Raw genomic sequence first — 21,975 nt, 5'->3', positions numbered from 1 at the left:
AACTTGACTAACAAAAATGATATTTGAATGACTAAATATGACAAAGACTAAAAAGGACATTTCGTCACAAGACTAAGACTAAGACTAAATTAAAAATAGGTGACAAAATTAACACTAGCACACACACAAGCACGCACACACACACACACACACACACACACACACACACACACACTCACACACCCACACACATAACATAAACATAACACAAACAATCAAGAATTTCTCAGAATTATGAACAGGCAAGATGGAGGTGGGGTTGTATAAAATGAATTTTACATGTGAAATCTATGAACTAATCATGTTTTGGTACTTGTTACCAAGTGATAACCAGTGAGAACTGAGTGTGGATAATGCAATTTAGTAAGACAGTCAGAATCATATAGGCCTTTCAGTGTGATTTCTTTTTGTGGAAAAAATGTGCTGGACTGGGCGGCGGTCATATTTTGTACCACTCTGCGGTACATCTAGTTATCATTATTATCATTTCTGTTTGTTTATTTTGTCTTAGGTACTATACTGTATACCTTTTCTATTTTCTTTTTTATATATATTTAGTTAAGTTTGTGTTTGTAGTTTGGTAGTTTACTATTTTATCATTTTTATTATTATTATTATTATTATTATTATTGTTGTTGTTATCATTACTATTGTTTTGTTTTTTGCTTTGTTTTGTTTATTTGTTTGTCTGTAGAGCACTTTATGCTTGAAAAGTGCTATATAAATACATTTTATTATTATTATTATTATTTTATTATTATCAAAATGGTTTAATTGAGAACAAATAGCACTTTCATTGACTAACCACTCAGCATTGCTATTAATTCACCATTGACAGCAAATCTATCAAAGTATCGAGCTGGCCATGTGTTTTATATAGAATGATAAAAGTTTTCATGACATGCGGAAATGTTACAATTCTAAATATGGCAAAAATGGTTATGTTTTAGTACCATATGAAAACATGGTGTTTCACTGTAAGTCTTACTGTCAGAATCTCTGATCTCTCTCCAGATGAGTTTTCATTTTCCTTAAAACTGTGCCAAAGACAAAAACAGATGGTAACACTTTACTTGACAGTATCGACATACTGTAAGAGTGACAGGACACTCTCATGAACACATGACACTGTCATGACACATGAACTCTAACCCTAATCCTAACCTCTAACCATAACCCTAACTCTAACCCTAAACCTAACCCTAATCCTAACCCTAACTTGTTATGACAACTTGTTATGACAAAAACCAAATGACACTTAATGACAGAAGCATTATGTCATAAACGTTTATGACTTGTTCATGACAGTGTCATGTCACTCTTATGTCGATACTGTCAAGTAAAGTGTAACCAAACTGCTAGATCCATAACCACAGCAGAGCCCAGTACCTATTATGTAGAGATCAGTCAGCTTTAACCTCTCTCTCTCTCTCTCTATCTATCTATTTATCTTTCTATCTATCTATCTCTCTTTCTCTCTGTACCCATCCATGTGCTAAAGTATCACAATGGAGAAGTCCCCCTTTTCGTAAATGTTCAACATACTGGGTATCCATTTGACTAAAACCGAGGAAAAAGAACATGGCCCTACCTGTGAAAACAACTTTACATAGTGCAACAACAGGCATTCTAGGTGCATACTGGCAATGTCAGAGACTCTATTTCCCTTCATTTTAATCAGTATGACATCAAAATAAGTTGGAAGCCATTATTATAAGGTAAAAGAACTACATTGTGTGGCTTTAAGCTGCATTCAGTGATACAGCATTACCCTCAGTGTGACATCACCTTGCCACACACACACACACACACACACACTCCCCCAATCTCATCCCCAGTGACACCTCACCCACAGGTACACAGGCTTTGACCTTTTTGTAAAGAGTGAGAAGAAACATTTTACACTTCTTTGTGCACGCAGACGCACAAAGTACCGCTTCTCCAATTTCGAGGGTAATGACCCGACATAATTTGCACGGCGGATCGGCGTCAGCTGAGTCATACCTTTCACAGCGGTTTCAGACCAAGTAAATGCCACTGACATTGCAGCCTGGTTCACATTCTTAATCAACCGTAACGGGAAGGCTCACAGAATACAATCTATTTCAAAATACACCTTTGACTCTGTCATTCTCAATTTACAGTGAAATGACTTGTGTCTTGATGAGAAAATTGAATCATTGAATTAAATAATTGGGTATGTTATGTAAATCCTTTTTTTAATATGCGATGTCATGGCTATATAGCATTGTCTTTGAAGTTATTAGAACTAGATGTACCACAGAGCGGTACAAAATATGACCGCCGCCCAGTCCAGCACATGTTTTCCACAAAAATAAGTCACACTGAAAGGCATATATGATTCTAACTGTCTCACTGAATTGCATTATGCACACTCAATTCTCACTGGTATCTGCTAGACAACAAGTACCAAAACATGATTAGTTCATAGATTTCACATGTAATATACATGTACATTTTATACAACCCCACCCCCATCTTGCCTGTTCATTATTTTGAGAATTTTTTGAATTGTGTGCATCTGTGCGTGTACATGTTTATGTTTATGTGTGTGTGGGTGGGTGTGTGTGCGTGCATGTGTGTGTTTGCCTGTTTATGTGCCTGTGTGTGTGCATGTGCATGCATGCGTATATATGTCTACTGTGTGAGTATGTGTCATACGTAGGATTACTGTGAATGTATGTGTGTGCGTGTGTATCTGTTTATGCACATGTGTGCATATAGAATGGGTTTACATGACCCCTGGAGGCAAACATACGGAAAAAATTGGTCATCCTAGGCCCTACGGTTCTCAGAATATTCACAGAAAACTGTGTCTGCCCTACCCTCCTTTCGGGGGGTCCAGTCCAGCGGGGGGGCTACAGATCAAAACGAAAAGCGATGGTTCCATGCTTAAGACCAACATACAAAAAAAAAGGGTGGACCTACTTGGCCCTACGGTTCTCGAGATATTCACAGAAAACTGTCTCCGGCCACCTACAGGCCAGTTGGTGTATAGTAACATAAATTAATTTATTGTGTGGCCCCCCATGAACGGAATTCCACGAAACTTGGCGTGCATTCAGAGAGTGTCATAATGATCCTACACTTCCAATTTCGTGAAGTTTTGACTATGTTAGGTCACAGATACCTGCGATTACACCTCATTTTTACTTTTTTATGTTTAACTAGGTGGCGCTATACATGAAATGAGTGGTTATGGAATGGGTTGACATGGCCCTTTGAGATCAACATACAAAAAAAAATGGCCCTCCTAAACCCTACGGTTCTCGAGATATTCACAGAAAACTGTGTCTGCCCTACCCTCCTTTCGGGGGGTCCAGTCCAGCGGGGGGGCTACAGATCAAAACGAAAACAGGAGGTTCCATGCTATCCATGTGGGGTTACATGCCCACCAAGTTTCGTGTACCCCGGTCTTACAGTGTCCCGGGAATCCTTGACGGAAATTTGGACATGCGAAAAAGAAAAAAAAGAACCTACACAGTATCGGACGTGAAATATGAGGCAAGCATTTTTGTATGTCCACATAGACACATGCATGATGTTATCAGAAAATCTTTTTTGGCACAAAAAGTGTCATACACTGAGAAGCAGAGCTGTGTGCAGTTGCAGCAGGAAGTCAAATCCCATCTCTGTATCAAAAGCTTCCACCTGCATGTCCCTGCTACCCCCCCCCCCCCCACCCCCCCACCCCCACCCCCGAGAGGCACACTGCTGCAGGCTGGGGTCTGGTTACCGCAGACGGGTGAGACCCCTGGGTGCCACAATCAGTCTGCCCTGCTCTCCTCCACTGTGTGCTTGACCATCTCAAGATTTACTGGACTCTCTCTCACAACTAGTTACAGACATACACACACAAATATACACACACATACAAACACACACACACACATATATTTGTATCTGTCTCTCAGATACAAACATACAAACTCACACACACACACATACACACACACACACACACACACAAACACAAAGAGAGAAAGAGAAAGACAGAATAGAATTTTCTCTGAATTTCCCATTCCTCAAATTCTGTCACAAGGTACGAAACAGCTGATGTCTCCCTGGGACGCCTATTCTCTATTTTGAAGGCAGAAAATCCATCTAGATCTGCTCTCCTGGAGGAAATATGAGGCTTCATATGTTTTGGCTTTGTGATTGACAGGGCTTAGGTGGCACAGAGCCGAAGGCGTTTTCTGACAATGTGTGTGTGTGTGTGTATGTGTGTATGTTTGTGTGTGTGTGTGTGTGTGTGTGTGTGAGTGTGTGTGTGTGTGTGTGTGTGTGTGTGTGTGTTAAATCCATCTGCCATGTGTTGGCGGCTCAGAGAATCGCTTTGACCCCACTCAGAGGCAGAAGCAGGAGAGCTGTGTGTCGGGGTGGTCGCCATTAACATCCCCATCAAAGCCGCTCGGCCCCACCATGGGGGCGCCCGTGAACACACTCCAGAACCCTGTCACCGCTTTCAGATGGCCGTGATGTGTGGAATAATTTCCCCCTCAGCGTGCATTGAATTGCATGGTCACATGTCCATGGCCTCTGGCTCCAGGTGATTTGACTCTAATTAGACTCCTGTGTGATGAGAGACACCTATTCAAGGCAATCAGCTCCCTCTGACAAAGATAGAAGTCTTTCAGTCACGTTCACTGAAACTAAGCTCCAAGTTCCACAATGTGTCAAATGGCACAGAAATGTCCTTTTTCTATCAGCATTCCCCAATGTTTGTTCCACTTTCTTCACACTGCATGTTGTTCATGCCAAATATCACATAGCTGACATTGTCTTTATCCAGCGGAGCTGTTGTATGCACACGAGCAGACAGGTTTATAACTCTGTTAAGCCTGATTCGCTTAACATTGTGTCTAAAGGTCTTTGCACTGTGATTTGGTGCGTGCCTACAGTTTTGTTCTTGTTTTTGGAAGCCACATTGATGAATACCTTATTTGCTCTGCTGTGTCATGTTTCACCGTGAAACAGAGCTTCTCAGTGGAAGGTCCTGCAGTATCTTCTGTCTATTATAAAATGTTTTTCAGATCAATGTTATACAATCTTATTAATGGTATGGGCAAAGACATATTTAGAAAGGATATGAAATGTTGTTATTTTGTTGAAGTAAATCAATAGAATAGGTAATAAGTAATAGAATTCCATTTAACATTACATTATGTCAGCATGACACATGAAAAGGCTAACAAAGATGAAAGACAACTTCAAGACCCCCTAGAAGAGGCAGGTCTCTGATCAAGATATAAAAAAGTAATTTAATGATTAGCCAATAAAATACAGGAGTTAAGGGAAGGAGCAGATGAGATGTTTTATTGAGTTTGTGAAAACAAGATACCCTCTGAACAAAGTAATGCAGACATTCATGGAATGTAAGAAAAGTACAAACTCTAAATATAGCTGTCGTGAGAAGTCATTCACGGCTCATATGACATTAGAGAGTGATGCGCTGTGAGCTAACTTTAAATTAAGCTCGCTGTGGTGAGATGAGTTTGCTTTTCACCTTATGGCCATTTCATATGCCTAATTCCTTCCTCTGAAAGCCAGTGTTATTAGTTTGTAGACAGCAAGACTAATCAGATGGATTAATGGTTTCGCTATCTCACAGTTCTACTCTTATGTGCATAACATTGCTGTATCTGGTGTTTGGAAGTGAAGTGGTATAAGTCTCAATTCTCAAATCTCAATATCCACGTGAGTTATCATCAGTGGAAATCGGTTTCACTGGCTGGCTGGTTTGCCCTCACTTTACTGGACATGGACATTTGGGGGCCAGAGAAATCATATTCAAACTGATGTTCTTTAGTGAATGTCTGCACTGGTTTGTCACTATTACCAAAGTCCTTTTAGGCAAGTCCCTCCACTCGGCGGCCATTTGACAACGCTTTTTGGGCACTCGTCGGGCATCCATTTCGGCAGAAATGCGCGTGCGCAAGGCTTCACGACACCAATCTTGCTCCAGAGGCGAGATCACAACACATGATTGGCACAATGTCTTCACAACACACCATATGATTGGCTCAATGTATTCACATGTCGACGTTTTGCCGAGGAAGGGGTGGGATATGTGTAGACAACGGCCATATTGGCGTGACAAACTAGCCCCATGCATTTCTATGGAATAATTTTTGAGTGCTGTGTCTCCACATTAGAAAGTCTCTGCTATTACTTTATAATGAATCTCTGGGTGCCAGAGCACCAATATTATAACTTTCAGAGTGTTTTCTTTCTTTATTTATTTTTTTCTTCCCACAAGGACATTTTGGCTGGATTGCTATAATTTGCACATCAGTGCACATCAGTGAAGACCTCTCCTGGACCACCAACACTGCATCACTGGCGAAGAAAGCTCAGCGCCGCCTGTACTTCCTGCGGAAACTCAGGCGAGCAAGTGCTCCACCAGCCATCATGACCACATTTTACCGAGGCACCATTGAGAGCATCCTCTCCAGCTGTATCGCTGTGTGGGCCGGAAGCTGCACTGAATACAACAGGAAAGCCCTGCAACGCATAGTGAACACAGCTGGAAGGATTATTGGTGCTTCACTCCTCTCCCTGAAGGACATTTACACCTCCCACCTCACCCGCAAGGCGACCACAATTGTGAGTGATGCAAGTCACCCCGCTCACAATTTGTTTGATCTACTGCCCTCTGGGAAGAGGTACAGAAGCCTGCGCTCCCGCACCACCAGACTCACCAACAGCTTCATACACCAGGCTGTTAGGATGCTGAACTCTCTCCCCCCTCCACCCTCAGCTACATAACATCCTGGACTTTTGGACCCACAATGGCTGCCTTGCACTACTCCACTTGCACTACTCCACTTGTACACTTGCACACTTTGCAACTTGTTGTTGTTGTCCTGTTGTCCTGAAAACACTTCTGAACACACTTCTGCTGCTCTTACATAACTTGCACCACTATGCCACTTGCATACTTAGGGCAAACAGAACTACCTCAGGCATTTATTGGCCTGACTTTTGCACTATTATATTGACTGTCTACTGTATGCACAATTGCACAATTTCAACCCAAATTTTGCTGCTCTTATTTCTTCATTGTATGTGCCTTCTTATTTACTTTTTATATTGTTTACTTAAATGTTATGTTTGTCTGTGGACCTAATTGGTAAAATATGTCCTGTCTCCACCGTGGGATAGTGGGAAATGTAATTTCGATCTCTTTGTATGTCTTGACATGACATGAATCCATTACATGAGTTATTACTGTAGGTGTCACATGTGAAACATATGCAAAAGAAACAAATTGTGAGTCCTGTGCATTGTGTTGCCACTGATCATTGTCTGAAGTGGGCTGTGTTACTGTTAAATTGCAGTTTCACACCCTCCTGTTTAGTTCAATGACACCTTCCATTTCATTCTTTACTTATCCATTGCACTCCAATGAAAACTGTTTGGTTTTTAATGGACTGATGCCTGTAAGCTAGGCATGTGTGTGTAGGTGTGAGCTTCCTCCTCTGTTTTGGCCTGGATTGATGCATCCTCACGGATGCGTATCCATCACTGCAGTGCTACCACTGGACTTGTCCTCATTACTGAAGTGTGGAGGCGGTGGTGGCTTTGGCAACCGTCCCCTGCAAACGTGTGACTAAACAATTTCTCCACTCGGCTTCTGAGCGCATGGAGCTGGAGTGTTTCATGAGGCTGAGTGTCACTTCTGGAGGGTGCCACTCGGAATAACTTCTCATCTTTCACTTACGTTCTCTGATGAAGGTCTGACTGACCAAAGCATCAGTTCATCAATAAATTGGTTGCACAGTGGAGCAAGCAGTGTTGCACTTTTCCTTTATCTTACTCATTCTCGGCAGCATCAGTTAAAAAAAGACACTATCCAAGTTACAACACATTGCTGGACTAATAGACCATAAGCGATGGTCTAAGTCACCATAAACATACTGCAGTATGTTAAATGTAGTTTAGTGTACTCCCCTTTGAACATAGATCTGCTACTTCAGAATATTATCTTTTTTATTATTATTTACTTGTTTTCTCATCTTAGTTTCATACAAGAATGTAATGATTTACTTCCTGAAACATTGTAGTAATGTGAAGCTAAGAGCCATGCTGGTCCAATGGATTTGATATTGTGGAAGCCCAGCCAGGGCCACCCCTCTTTGTTTTACTGTAATCTCCCTCTCTCTCTTTCTCTCTCTCTCTCTCTGTGGCCACTGTAAATTTAGCTATGCAAGGGCTTTCCAGAGCTATTAGCTGATGTTCCACAGCTGTTCTTCAGAGATAAAAGACCTCCTGAAGAGTCAAGGGGTCACTGCTGGTCCAACTAGCTAAACAACTCTAAGGCCCTGCTGGCTTCAGACTGATAGACAGTCAGCAGTCCCTCTCCTCCTCTCTTCTCTCTTCTCCACTCCTCATCTCACCTCTCTTCTCTCATCCTCCTCTCCCACTGTTTATCCTCTCTTTTCACATGCATTGCACATTGCAAGATTAAGTAAGGGATAATGTATAGAACGCCGGTCATTATTGGGAAAATACGTCCCAACAGGGCGCCCTGAAGGGACTTATTTTCCCAATAATTACCGGCGTTCTATACATTATCCCGCTTATTACACGGCTACTTGCCAAAACGAAACAATAAACTCACCACGATGTGACTCTTTAGCCTACATAGCCTAGGCTATAGGCTATTTGTTACCGTTTCGTCGTGGCTTTTGGTGAGAAACAAATAGTTCGCAACAGCACACGCTGAACTTGAATCAAAGATTCTTTAGAACACAGCTGATCAACCGTCTACTTTCACTTTTGAATGAAGATCCAGTCCTTGCGCAGTAATATGAAAGACGTAAATTAGCACAAAGCCCATTTTCCTTGACAGCGGTCTGTTATACTTGTTATACGGTCTGTTATTGAGAATTAGCAGACCACCGAACGTTGGGAAGGCCCATTCAAGTAAATGAAGCATTCTGCAGCACTCTGAAGAGCCGTGTAATAATGTACAATCGATTGTGATTCTTGCTGCAATTTCTTCTGCAGTTTTGGAGGTCATTGCAAGGGTCACAAATCTCTCTGACAGTCTATCGCCCAATCCCACCCCTTGCCCCACCTGCTAGCACGCGGTCCCGGTATGGCAGTGAGTGCTTTAGCACAGGAATGTGCAAACTGAGATATATGGGTTGCATTTTATCTTCCGTGAATCGATAATGGCCTCTCTCTGCGAGATGAATTATCAAAATTACAAAGTGATTTGCTTTGATGAGCTTGCGCTCCCCGCACTGGGCCGTTAAAGTTTAAATCACTGCTGCTCTGCACACACACACACACACACACACACACACGCACGCACACCCACACACACCCACACACAGGCGCACACACATATGCACACACACACACGCACGCACACACACACACAGACACACACACACACACACTCACTCCATTTCAGGTCCTTCCTCACACTCAGCCACTCGAACCACAGCATAGTGATGGAGGTGGTGGCCTTGTTCCCATGGTGATGGCAGGGCTTTTTGTCTGTGTGTGTCTCCTGATTAAGTGAAATTTGCTTGCCATCAGGGCCATCAAGTCCCAGGAGCTGTGTGTGTGTGTTTGTGTTTGTGTGTGTGTGTGTGTGTGTGTGTGTGTGTGTGTGTGTGTGTGTGTGTGTGTGTTTGTGTTTGTCTGTGTGTGTGTGTGTGTGTGTGTGTGTGTTGTCTAAAGAAGCTGAGATAATGAACTAAGTACAACATGGTTGTAGGAGGAACAATCAGAGAGATGGAAAACAAAGAGAGAGAGAGAGAGCAGAGGGATAGAGAGAAAGGGAGAGAGAAAAAAAGAGTGAGGGGCAAGAGAAGAGAGAAGAGACAGAAGGAGTGAGTGACACAAACGGGAACAGAGAAAGACAAAGAGAGGGAGCCTTGCCAACCAAACAGTAGTGTCATTGTAATACTAATCGTGTCAATATAGCTCAGAAATATATATATATATATATATATATGTTCGGGCATTTTGCCTTTATTCAGATAGGACAGTGAAGAATAACAGGAAGCTAGTGGGGGAGAGAGAGATGGGACGGGGTCAGGAAGGGACCGTGGGTCAGATTCCAAATTGGGTCCCAGTGGGCACGTAGATCCGAATGTGGGACAGACGCCGCAACCACTTGTGCCTCAGCTCCGCCTGCTCTGCTCTGAAGTAGTTGTGCGATGGCACATTGTCCCACATAGTTTCAGACTAACCAATAACAGGGGAATGAGTGGACCAGTAGAAGGCTTTTCATGTTGCATTGTTACATTAATGGGTGCATGCATTACAGTTCAGTACATCTATTCCTCACTATTCAACTGATGGATCACGCTGTTGTGCAAAGTCAGGCCCTTTGGGATATGTTGTATGGATGTAGAAAGCCTCCAATTATCAAATACCCTCTATTCATACGGAACCACATTGTCCTAATCCCCCTCATGTACCAATTACAACTCCAGCATGCTGAATGTGTATGTTAATAAATGACCTCTCTGGTTGATGTGACAATGAAGCTCTTTAAGCTATTGTGTTTCAGTGGTTGCATTAACACCAACTTTACTACATTTGTCATCCTGAATTGATCCTGTGAATGTATGACTTGTTGGGCAATTAGGCCGTATTGACCGCAACAATAAACCCCTACTCCATACTCATAGTGTAGTTCACTTCCTCATAAGTCAAGAAAAAAAGAAAAACAGAATGGGTAGCAGGTCCCCTAATGTCAGGGAAGCTGTTAAATATTAGCCAGTCGTCCAGCAATCATGTAAACTGTTGTCATTTGTTAGAAAACACTTCAGGGACTCTGGGTGGGAGTGTATTGTGCTTAGCTGCTGTGGAAGTTCAATCTGAGTTGCTGGCCTAGAGCAATTTCGCCATAATAGCCTTCCTTGTGTGCCACATTTTGGAGACGTAAACAATATAAAACACTGTCCACACTTTGTGAGAATGCGTGTCAAGTGTGGGACATTCATTTAAGACCATCGAGTCGTTCTTCAATTCTGCAGCAATCTTTAATGATATTTTGAGCATCACCTGAGGCTGTTTGATATAGAAAATTCAGCCGAGAGACTCAGAGAGAACAAAAAAAGGAAGAAGGATGCTAATGTCATTCATCAGGAATATTTGAAAACAATTAGCAATTAAGGGAGAGCTTCTTCCCCCTCAGCTAATGAGTTTGCTTTGTTAATTGCCTCTTACCTCTGAAGACTATTAGGCATAATTATCATTTACTTGTAAGTCAATAGGATTAATGCACATTTGCAAAGAAATTCAATTATGTTGTAGCATTAATGTGTAACAATCTGGGTGGAAATCAATATGAAAACATTGGTATTTTTGTCAGAGGTAACATTTCAATCAATCAGAACAAAACCAATATTTTTTTCTGTTTTCTAAACTATGCCATGTTCTAGTGTTTGTAGGATGTGCTTTATTTTGGCACCTTGTAGGGTGTAGCGTGTAATGTGATTTACAGAACCGGCTGCATACAAATCCTCATGATCAGAGCCAAAACCCAGAGACAGAGACAAAGAGAGAGAGAGGTGAATATTTCACATCAAGATTTTAGATCAGTCTAGCACCTGGTACATCTTACTCGTCCTGACTGGTTACCAGCAGGCATGAGTCCAGCCTGGATAGATTTATGGCAAAACACCTTCAAAGCCAGCCGATTAATGCCATTTTGGCAAAATGGCTCCCCAAAACAACACCACTAATGTCATCATTCTCTGTCTACCTCTCCCTTCTCAGCAATCAGTCAGGTGCTCCACCCAAACCCAAATGACAGTAAAGTGAAAAATCACTCATACAGGCACTATGGTGGTTGACTGAGGCTTTTTTGTACTTGCAGATGGTTATCCTCGGGACGAGATGATTTACAAATGGAGGAAGAACTCGATCGAAGCCTCAGACCAGAAGACCTGGCGACTCTATCAGTTTGATTTCATGGGCTTGAGGAACACGTCAGACATATTGAAAACAACATCAGGTAACCAGTCATCTCGGTTTTTTGTTGTGCTCAGGCCCCTTGAACGAAATGAAATGAAGGATTTTGAAAAATACAACCTGAATGCTTGAAAGAATCCTCCTCTATGGCCGCTGCCTCATATCTGTGTTTTGTCTGATCCTGGCCGTGGAAATGTCAGCTGAGTATTAGGATGCTATGACATTTTCCCAGAGCTTAATAACTCCAAATGTGGACATGGTCAAAAGGCTATTTCTCACATGGATGAGATCTCCCCCCCCGGATCCTAGAATGGCAGCAGAACAAAGATAAATGGCATCTCTTTAATATGTATTGATTTCACGTGTTGCAAGCAATATCGCATGTGAGGAGAGAAATTTTCACAACAGACCCAGAGTGATAGATGAAGCACACAGTTTGATGACTTCAGAATGGAAATGCAGCTTTGTGCAACCCACTGCATCACTGTCATACCTGTCAACATTTAGCTTTCCAAAAACGGGAGATTTTTTTTTTTCGGGGGGGGGGGGGGTCAGTGTTTATACCGGATCTGTGTTTGCATATTTAATACGTTTCATACACGTGTTTCAACACTGCATTTCGGTCGTTGCTTTTACCTTACCACCTTACGCATGCCAGTTATGTATCCACCAGCTGCCTGCCTGCAGCCTACTTCCAAAACTCCAAAGCTGCTTGCTGTCAGATTTGGTTCCGAGAGAACAAGTTCAGTGTATCAACAACACTCAATAACAGTTTACGTGATGTGTTAATCAATTAAATTCCAAACAATTTCACAACAACTAGTTCTGGAGTAGGCCATTCAACTAGCCCGCTTGCTTACGACGAGACTCAGGCTGCGCAGTTGGCACCCGCTTCCTTATTTGGGTTTTGGGTTGCCAGGTTTTAGCCTATGACAAAACGGTTGAAATTGAAACTAAGTGATCGTGTATGTGTAGGGTGTATTTCATACACAATCTGGCAACCTGAATGGATCAATGATTTTAAAATGAAGTTTGATGGCCATGCAAATCACGGGAGTTTTCCGGGAGAAATAACAAAATGGGAGGGTGCTGGGAGATGACCTTGAAATACGGGAGAAACCCGGGAAAAACGGGAGTGTTGACAGGTATGATCACTGTAAGCCAATTAGGCACGAGGCTAGACAACAAAGTATAACAGCCAGCCAGTTGAAGTGCTCTGTCTAAGCAGACATGGAAAAGGTAAAGGCAGTAATGCACAATGAGACATTACAAGTACACTAAGGGTTGTTTGTAGCAATTTCGGTGGAGATGCCCTTCATTTAAAGGTCCATTACACAATTGTCAACAAACAGTGTAGGAAATACTCTAACAATGATCAGCTCTTAACAACTTTCAATTGTTGGCCAATTGCATGTCAACCGAGTAATAAACTTGAGTCTGATTTAAACTCCAAATATCTGCCCATTTGTGATCTTCATTATCAACCCATTGTTTGTTGTTTGTAATGAGCATAATGCTAAAATCGAACTGGACTCTTGTTTGGAACTCAAAACACGAGAAGATGACCGAGACACCCAAAATGCCTTGGCACACATACTGAAATGGTAAAATTGAAAAACTCAAAATAGTCCTCATTTTCAACGATGGGGACAAACCAGAAGAAAATCAATGTGTGTGTGTGTGTGTGCGTGTGTGTGTGTGTGTGTGTGTGTGTGTGTGTGTGTGTGCTAGTGCACCTCTGTGTGTGTGTGTGTGTGTGTGTGTGTGTGTGTGTGTGTGTGTGTGTGTGCTAGTGCACCTCTGTGTGTGTGTGTGTGTGTGTGTGTGTGTGTGTGTGTGTGCGTCTCAGAGCATTGGGGTGCATTATCTGTGATCTACAATCAAAAGGTCAGATAAGTTACCTGATCTCTATGTCCCCTGGTGAAGTCAATCTACTGAGAATATAATGAAATGTAGGAAGGACAAGAAACACTAATCCACACATTCAGCCAGGGCTGGCACATGATTAGAGTTGTTGCCGACTGTCAAAGCAAAGAAAAGCTCTTTTTTGAAGCTTTACTCTGACACAGAGAAACACTTCTCATCAGAAAACCTCCTCCTTAGATGCCTCTGTCATCTTGGCTTTCGCAAAACAGTCAACAGAGGCGCCCAACAACGATTGTCTGAGGCACGAGGTAGCCATAAGCAGACGATGACATGCTTTTTCAATCTGGCTAACGTGTAAGACAAGCACTCGCTTTCTCCCCCAAGCCACCGCTAAATGTATTCTTTTGAAGACTGTGCATTTTTTAGAAGTCACTTCAGTAGAATATGTCTAAATACAACTCTGTCACTTTTATCGTAACCATTCACTGGTTTGCAACAAGCTCTGCCCTTGAGGTATATACATTGGGAGGCATTTTTATTTCCTGACATCTCTCTTTCTCTCTCCACTCATCCAGGTCAGTTCCTTCACACTGTGATTAAGTGATTATTCCCTTCTTCCCGTTGGCTATCTTGGTTCTGTTTACCATGAGACTGTCAGAAAAATTTGGTAATTGGATCGAGACAGATTTGTCGTCTTAATAGAATTACATGTGTGTCTTTGAGTAGGATGGAGAGTCTCCACCCATCGCAGTGGATTAGTGTGAGAACAAGGCCAAAATGGCAAAGACAAATGAATTCAAAATAGATTTTTAAAAAGCAAATCAAGGGAAGTATTTTACCAAATTCTTTTTGAGTGCCATATTTGTTTTCTCTACTCTTAACACCCTCTCACTTGAGGTGAATAAGTCACAGGTGCGCAAGATGATTTCTGGATTCCAGTCTGTGAGACATCCTCACTCAGGGAGTTTTTGACTAGGTGATAATCATATAATTCACACGAGTCGAGACGGCGGAGTCTGCCTGATGTGTTGATCTTGTGCGGAATGTTCTGAGAGCACATGGAATGGATGTTTGGTGAGCACACAGGGTCACTAGTCCACATACCGTATAGCCTAGTTCTACTTTATTCTACTGCTTGGTTGAATTTCCCATTGTCTTACGTAATATAAAACGACCATTAACTGTATGTTATTTGCACACCTATGAAGTAGATCCATTTTTTTGGCCATATCACACTTGTATATTAATTCACAACTCGTTGAGAAGTTTAAATGAACCTTCACGTTGCATCCGAGCTGTAAAATGCAGACGTTCAGAACATAGTAACATTGTAGCATATGACGGAGGTGGCTTTTAGCTAGATGGATGACAGCAGGCTAGGTAAAATAGCGATGTTTCAAAGCTAAAGTTCATCAGAATCTTGGGATACGCCCGCTTGACAACGGGAGAGATAGAACTAACGACTGGCCTTTGGCCGTAGCAACCATCCATTTAGAACTAGTAACGGCAGTTTGTCCTGCAAGTTGAAAAATTAGTTGATATGTGTCGGAAGAAAGTAGTTCTACAAACAAGACAGTTTTAGCGATTAAAACGTTTAAATTGTAACAGGAAATGAACACAACACAAGTGGCAACACTCCACGGTGGTCTGTTCACAGAAGTTAATGCACTTACGAGGTTTAAACGGTCCTCCGCTTCGCGTCGGGGCCGTTTTACAACCTCGACCGTGCATTAGCTTTTGTGAACAGACCACCGTGTCGTCCATTATCCCTTACTTAACATCAAAACAGACTTCTTCATTCCTCCGGACATAGTGGACTAAAACATTGTTGACCGAGTGAGGTGAAGATTGTTAATATACCTTTAGACTGAAAAGCCCCAAAAGGAGATAATTGATTTAATTGGCAACTTTAACACTAGCTGTACTTCATCATGTGAATGATGTCAAGACAAAGTCTTGCGAGCTTACAAAGCTTGCAAAGTCAAACAAGCGTATGGGTTATTTTATGGCTCTTTTTAAAAAATAAGAGTTTTCTTTGCTCTGTAATTATCCAACACATTATCTAAAACGGTCGGTCAAATACTCATACTCAACTAATTCAACAACATGTCAATTGATAATAACCACAGACTATTACTGCTCACTGTCAACATTGTCAACAGATATGAAAGGTTAGGAGGAGCATTAAGTGTGGGCAAACAGGAAGGGGCAAATCAGCCAGAAGTGCTCTACTGTACATGTGCAGACTAATACGCATTTGCCAAATGCTTGACTCAGAAACCTGTCGGCTATTTGTCAATGTTCCATAAATATAACCCTAAATATAAGCATTCTATTACTCACTGTTAACAGACTGTTTCATATTCCCCATAATGTATGGTCAGCAAGTAGACTTATACGTCAGTTCAATTCATTTCAATTCACTGTTATTGATATTTGGGCATAATGAAAGAAGGCGTCTCAAGCAGATTTACTGAGCCCAACTTGAGTGTGAATCTTGATTACCTGTGTGTTTGATCACTTGACCTTGTTTCTAGGTGATTATGTGGTGATGACGGTGTATTTTGACCTGACTCGGCGGATGGGCTACTTCACTATCCAGACGTATATCCCCTGCATCCTCACCGTGGTTCTCTCCTGGGTGTCCTTCTGGATCAAGAAAGAATCAACCCCAGCCAGAACCACATTAGGTACGGAACCACAACCTAGCAGCACCTTATCAGTCCTTACTCTCAGAGGCACAGAGCTGAACTAGTCAGCCTGGAACACAAATTGCAAGAACTAACATTACTGGAGTAGATTGTTGAGGTTTGGGTTCCTTTGGGGTTCCCACAACCTTGTTAACTGTATTCAACTTGTCTGTCACCAATTTAGGTGTAGCGTTCTAGCAAAACTGTGTGTGTGGAATTCAGTGGGCTATTTGTGTGAGTGCGTGTTTGTCAGTGGGTGTACAATACTTCCAAAGTGCTGAACACTGCAGGAGCATGGTCCATCTGATCACACATGTCCTTTGATTTTGCACTACTGCAACACATTTGCTTTTTGCATGTTTGCTTGAAGTCCTCCATTTGTTGCACTCCTGAGGAGACTTGGGAAAGCTCAGCAGTTTTTTGTTCTCCATTTGCTTTGCTTATTTCTGTTATTTCTGTTCACTTTTCTTCTTTTGCTCTCTGTCAGTTAATGTGCAGTCCTGTGGAACAGTTTGGTCAAGGTAATTCCTTTCAGTTCTTTTCATTTATTTTTCTTCTATAATTTTTCTTCTATAATCTATATCATTGATTGTGTGTGTGTGTGTGTGTGTGTGTGTGTGGGTGGGTGTGTGTGTGTGTGTGTGCTTCTAGAGCCATTGCAATACAACTTTCAGAAATAGAGAAAAGTTTACTGTCTTTCCCTGAACCCGAATAACACAACCATGCCATAAACAGCTCTGATGTTCAACTGTCCTATGCCAAATGTCAAACGCATATTTGAAATGAAAAAGTAATGGTTATGGTGGCTCACTTAATGCACTGTAACAGGGGGGCTACACCAGGCACGTGACTGAAGAGTTCTGTTCGCGACGAGTATGCTGCAGCATTTCCTCTAGAATCAATGGCAGTAGCTACAGTACACCAGACACCATACATTCTGAAAAAATAGACCAGTCTTCTAAAATGTTATTTTACGTGTTAAAGGAGAATTCCGGTGTGATATTGACCTAAAGTGTATCGAAACATGATACCGAGTGTGAACGTATGTCTCATAGCCCATCTCGGCTTGTCCCCTGCACTCCAAAATCTGGCGCTAGTTAGCCGATGCTACCAACATCTTTTTCAATAGTGGTGCTTCGGCATCGGGCTAGCCATGCAAATAAATCACTGTTTTACACACATTGAGCCTCGTAAATGGATCTCCACACTTCATTGGTAGACTTCCGAGGGCCCTGACATTTAAAACGAGACATTGAGAACTTTGAAAAAGCACTGGTAGTTTACTTACAAGACGATTTATATAGACAGTATCTTCACGAAGTTTAGCGTTTGCAGCCATCTTGAATTTAGTCACGATAAGTCGAGCAACGAGTAAGAATGAACAGCTATGATAAGGGATCAGATTCCAAAAATAATTCAGTGGAAATGCATGGATTCCAGTTGCTGCTACTGGAAGAAACTGGAATCCATGCATTTCCACTGAATTATTTTTGGAATCTGATCCCTTATCATACCTGTTCATTCTTACTCGTTGCTCGACTTATCGTGACTAAATTCAAGATGGCTGCAAACGTTAAACTTCGTGAAGATACTGTCTGTATAAATCGTCTTGTAAGTAAACTACCAGTGCTTTTTCAAAGTTCTCAATGTCTCGTTTTAAATGTCAGGGCCCTAGGAAGTCTACCAATGAAGTGTGGAGATACATTGAGCCTCGTAAATGGGTGTAAAACAGTGATTTATTTGCATGGCTAGCCCGATGCCGAAGCACCACTACTGAAAAAGTTGTTGGTAGCATCGGCTAACTAGCGCCAGATTTTGGAGTGCAGGGGACAAGTCGAGATGGGCTATGAGACATACGTTCACACTCGGTATCATGTTTCGATACACTTTAGGTCAATATCACACCGGAATTCTCCTTTAACAATACGAACAGGAGCGCTTCAGTTACGCGCTCAGTGTAACCCCCTGTAAGACAGCTTGTGAGCGTGTGGCATATGTTAGTCTCATGATAGAGGGCCTCGAGAAATAGAGATTTATGTGAAAAATGGCCTGAATTATCTTTTTAAGGACTGTTGTTTTGAGGGTTCTAGTGTGTGTGTGTGTGTGTGTGTGTGTGTGTGTGTGTGTGTGTGTGTGTGTGTGTGTGATTTCTAAAAGCAGTGAGTCACGTGCAGTACACAAGAAAATGATGGTTGCTGATGGTAACATGAGTTGGTAACATGAACCTTTCTATTAATTATTCTAATGACAGTAACTCTCCTCAGTCCTCTTGTGTGCTATGTCCCCTTCGTGAACATACCTGTACAATAGTATTCGTAAATTCATTGAATGTAACCGTCAGAATTATATAAATCTGTTGAGAGGGAAGTGTCCTTGAGGAATGCAAGCCCATCTTGTGTGACAGACCTGATAACAACAAACTAATGGGTTTGCTGCATTTCAAGAAGAAGGCTGGTTCAGAAGCATCTTGTAATCTAACCCTCACTGTTTCTTAAAAAAAATACATTAGACCATGAAATGCCTCTGACAAACTCACAAAAGCACACGCAGCATCAGGTCTTGCTCAAATGGTCAACACTAAAAGGACCTGCCTGAATTGTCTTCGGGCCCGCACAAGATAAGAAATGGAATCCTTGAGAGACAATATCATTCACCTGGCCAGCGGATACCACATCGGTCAGATAGAAAGAAAGAGAATCAGAGAGGGAGAGGGGGAGAGAGAGAGGGATGAATGTAATTAATCTGTCTGACAAAAGAAGTCATTACCCCTTGAGAGAAAGAAAAAAGAAAGCAAAAGAATAGAGTTTTGCTTTCCCAGGCTTCCTGTTTGATCGATGGGATCCAGAGAGGGAGGAGGGTATATAAGGGGGCGAGAGGTAGGAAACAGGGAACTGCCAGGGTGAACAGCAGGGCCAAGACCCAGTGGTGGAGCCAAGGCACTACCTGGACAAGCAGAGGCTCACACATGATTCGGGCCAAGAAAACCATGATGAAGGAGGCAGAATGCGCTTTAAGAGACAGGGAGAGAGAGAGAGTATACAATATACCCCTCAACCTATATGCTCTGCCAGTCTTGAATGGTCTTCTTTTGAAATTGTTTTTTGAAAGGTACTTTTGAATTTGAGAGAGAGAGAGAGAGAGAGAGAGAGAGAGAGAGAGCACAGAGTTAGACTGAGACAGTAGAGTTAGACTGAGAGTTTGTAACTTTGTTACGGATATAGCCATATCATAAACATGTTCTGACAGAGGACAGCTGTCGTCTCAGTCCCTGAAATCACAGTCCCAGACAGACACTGTGCAACTGTGGTCTGATTTCAGCCTCAAAGCAGTCGGCCCCGACAAACTCCAGAATTTAACTCTTGAGAAGTTCATTCTTGTCTTGCTGTTTGAGCAAGGTCACAACACCCGAGTAAAAGAGAGAACAATCAATGTACCAGCACTCGAAAATCAGCTTGGATTTCTGGCACGTCAGAATTGATATCAACAGACTAATGGATTCGATTCATCCTGATGGCTTGTGGATAGAAACTGTCTCTGTATCTGCTGGTACAGGTCTGAATGCTCTTGTACCTTCTACCAGATAGGACCAGATAGACCAGGTAGTAGGGTGAGACTGTGGCTGGGGTGACTGGGGTCAGCAAGGATCCGCTTGGTCTTTCTCCTGCAGCACTGGCTGTAAAGGTCCTGAATAGTTGGTAACTCAGTCCTTGTGATGCACTGGGCTGACCTGACCTGAACCCTTTGCAGAGCTTTGCGGTCATGGGCAGTGCTGTATGTATAAAAGTATGTATAACGCACACCAAATGTTTTTGGAGGAGGTGCTGGCCACTGGTAAAAAGTTCCATGGTAAAGAAGTGCTGCACACTCTGGCTCCATATGACAAGTCTTTACTAAACAAAATAAATTTTGGCTTATAAGGCCATCAGATTTTTCAAGACACATACAGTACAACAAACAACCCATTATATCCTAATCCCAATTAGTGCACCTGGCTACAAGGCTACCTCTTTGGGGAGTCACTAGAAATGGGTGTGGTCCCATCAGGAAGCATATAGGACATTTAACTTAAAATACAAGAAAAACAATACAATTTCACCAATAGGTCTACAAAAACAAGTTTAAGACATCAGCTCCAATGAGCATCATAAATAACTTGATTTGCATTCCTTAATAAATAAACCTTAGACTACAAGAAACACCTTACCATAGTCGATATTCAAACCACTGGGTGATAGGGTTTTCAAATACCTGGGAGTCCACCTGGACCATAAACTGGACTGGTCAGTGCATGTAAATGCAGCATACAGGAAAGGTCAGAGCAGGCTCTTTTTTCTTAGGAAGCTTCCAAGTCTGTAATGAGATGCTGTACCTTGTTTATCAGTCAGTTGTGGCCAGTGCAGTGTTCTTTGCTGTGGTGTGCTGGGGCAGCTGTATGACAGCCAGGGAGGGGAACCGAATTGACAAACTAGTCAGGAACTGACCCCACTGTTGGGGAGGAGGGTGGACTCTGTAGGAGATTTGGTGGATGAAAGAATGAGGAGCATGATGAAATCCATTCTCAGTAACAGGAGCCACCCGCTGCATGACACTGTGGTTTCCCAGCAAAGCAGCCGCACTGACCGACTCCTCTCCATGAGCTGCAGGACTGAGAGGTTCAGGAGGTCATTTGTTCCGGCTGCCATACGACTATATAACGGACCTGTTTGAAGTGCATTAATTATTTACTACTGATGATAGTAGCTTGTTTTGGGACTCTTTTTATTTTATTTTATTAACTGTTGTCATCAGGGTTTTTATGAGTATATTGCAGTGTGAATGTTTGTTGGTAGACAGCACACGGCTGCTGGACATCTGAATTTCCCCTGCGGGGATGAATAAAAGTATCTATCTATCTATCTATCTATCTATCTATCTATCTATCTACAAGAAACACTTTAGATCATAGTCGATATTCAAACTATTGGGTGATAGGGTGTGACATGACACTGTCATGAACGTGTCATAAACAAATCATAAACGTTTATGACATACTGTAACGCTTCTGTTATTAAGTGACATTTGGTTTTGGTCATAACAAATTAGGGTTAGGGTTAGGGTTGGGATTAGGGTTAGAGGTTAGGATTAGGGTTAGGCTTCATGTGTCATGACAGTGTCATGTGTTCATGACAGTGTCATGTCACTCTTATGTTGATACTGTCAAGTAAAGTGTTACCAATGTTCCTTTCTGGCGAGTAGATTGTTTAAGTCTCCCCCTCTAGGAGTTAGAGAGATTGGTGCTGTTACCATACCATGCTTTGATGTTGCCAGTCAGGATACGCATACGCTCAATGGTACAGTCAGTATTTCACCGTCCATACCAATCTTCCACAGCCGCCAAAGAAAGAAGAGCCACTGTCTTGCTGCCTTTGTGACAATACCTATGGTGTGTCCAGCTCAGATCCTCGTTGATGTTAGT

General features: G+C 42.2%; 1 protein-coding gene across 1 annotated transcript in view; it reads left to right on the top strand.

The window, feature by feature from the left end:
* LOC121678330 (gamma-aminobutyric acid receptor subunit gamma-3) overlaps positions 1 to 21,975 on the top strand; it is a 113,216-nt gene that overhangs the window by 86,977 nt on the left and 4,264 nt on the right. Inside the window, exons 6-7 of the mRNA XM_042057788.1 lie at positions 11,870 to 12,007; positions 16,368 to 16,520. Coding sequence (XP_041913722.1) covers positions 11,870 to 12,007; positions 16,368 to 16,520 — 291 coding nt within the window. The remainder of the gene's footprint in view (positions 1 to 11,869; positions 12,008 to 16,367; positions 16,521 to 21,975) is intronic.

This window comes from Alosa sapidissima, chromosome 12 (genome assembly GCF_018492685.1).
Source record: "Alosa sapidissima isolate fAloSap1 chromosome 12, fAloSap1.pri, whole genome shotgun sequence".
Lineage (NCBI taxonomy): Eukaryota > Metazoa > Chordata > Actinopteri > Clupeiformes > Clupeidae > Alosa > Alosa sapidissima.
This window is presented reverse-complemented; position numbering and strand designations above follow the sequence as displayed.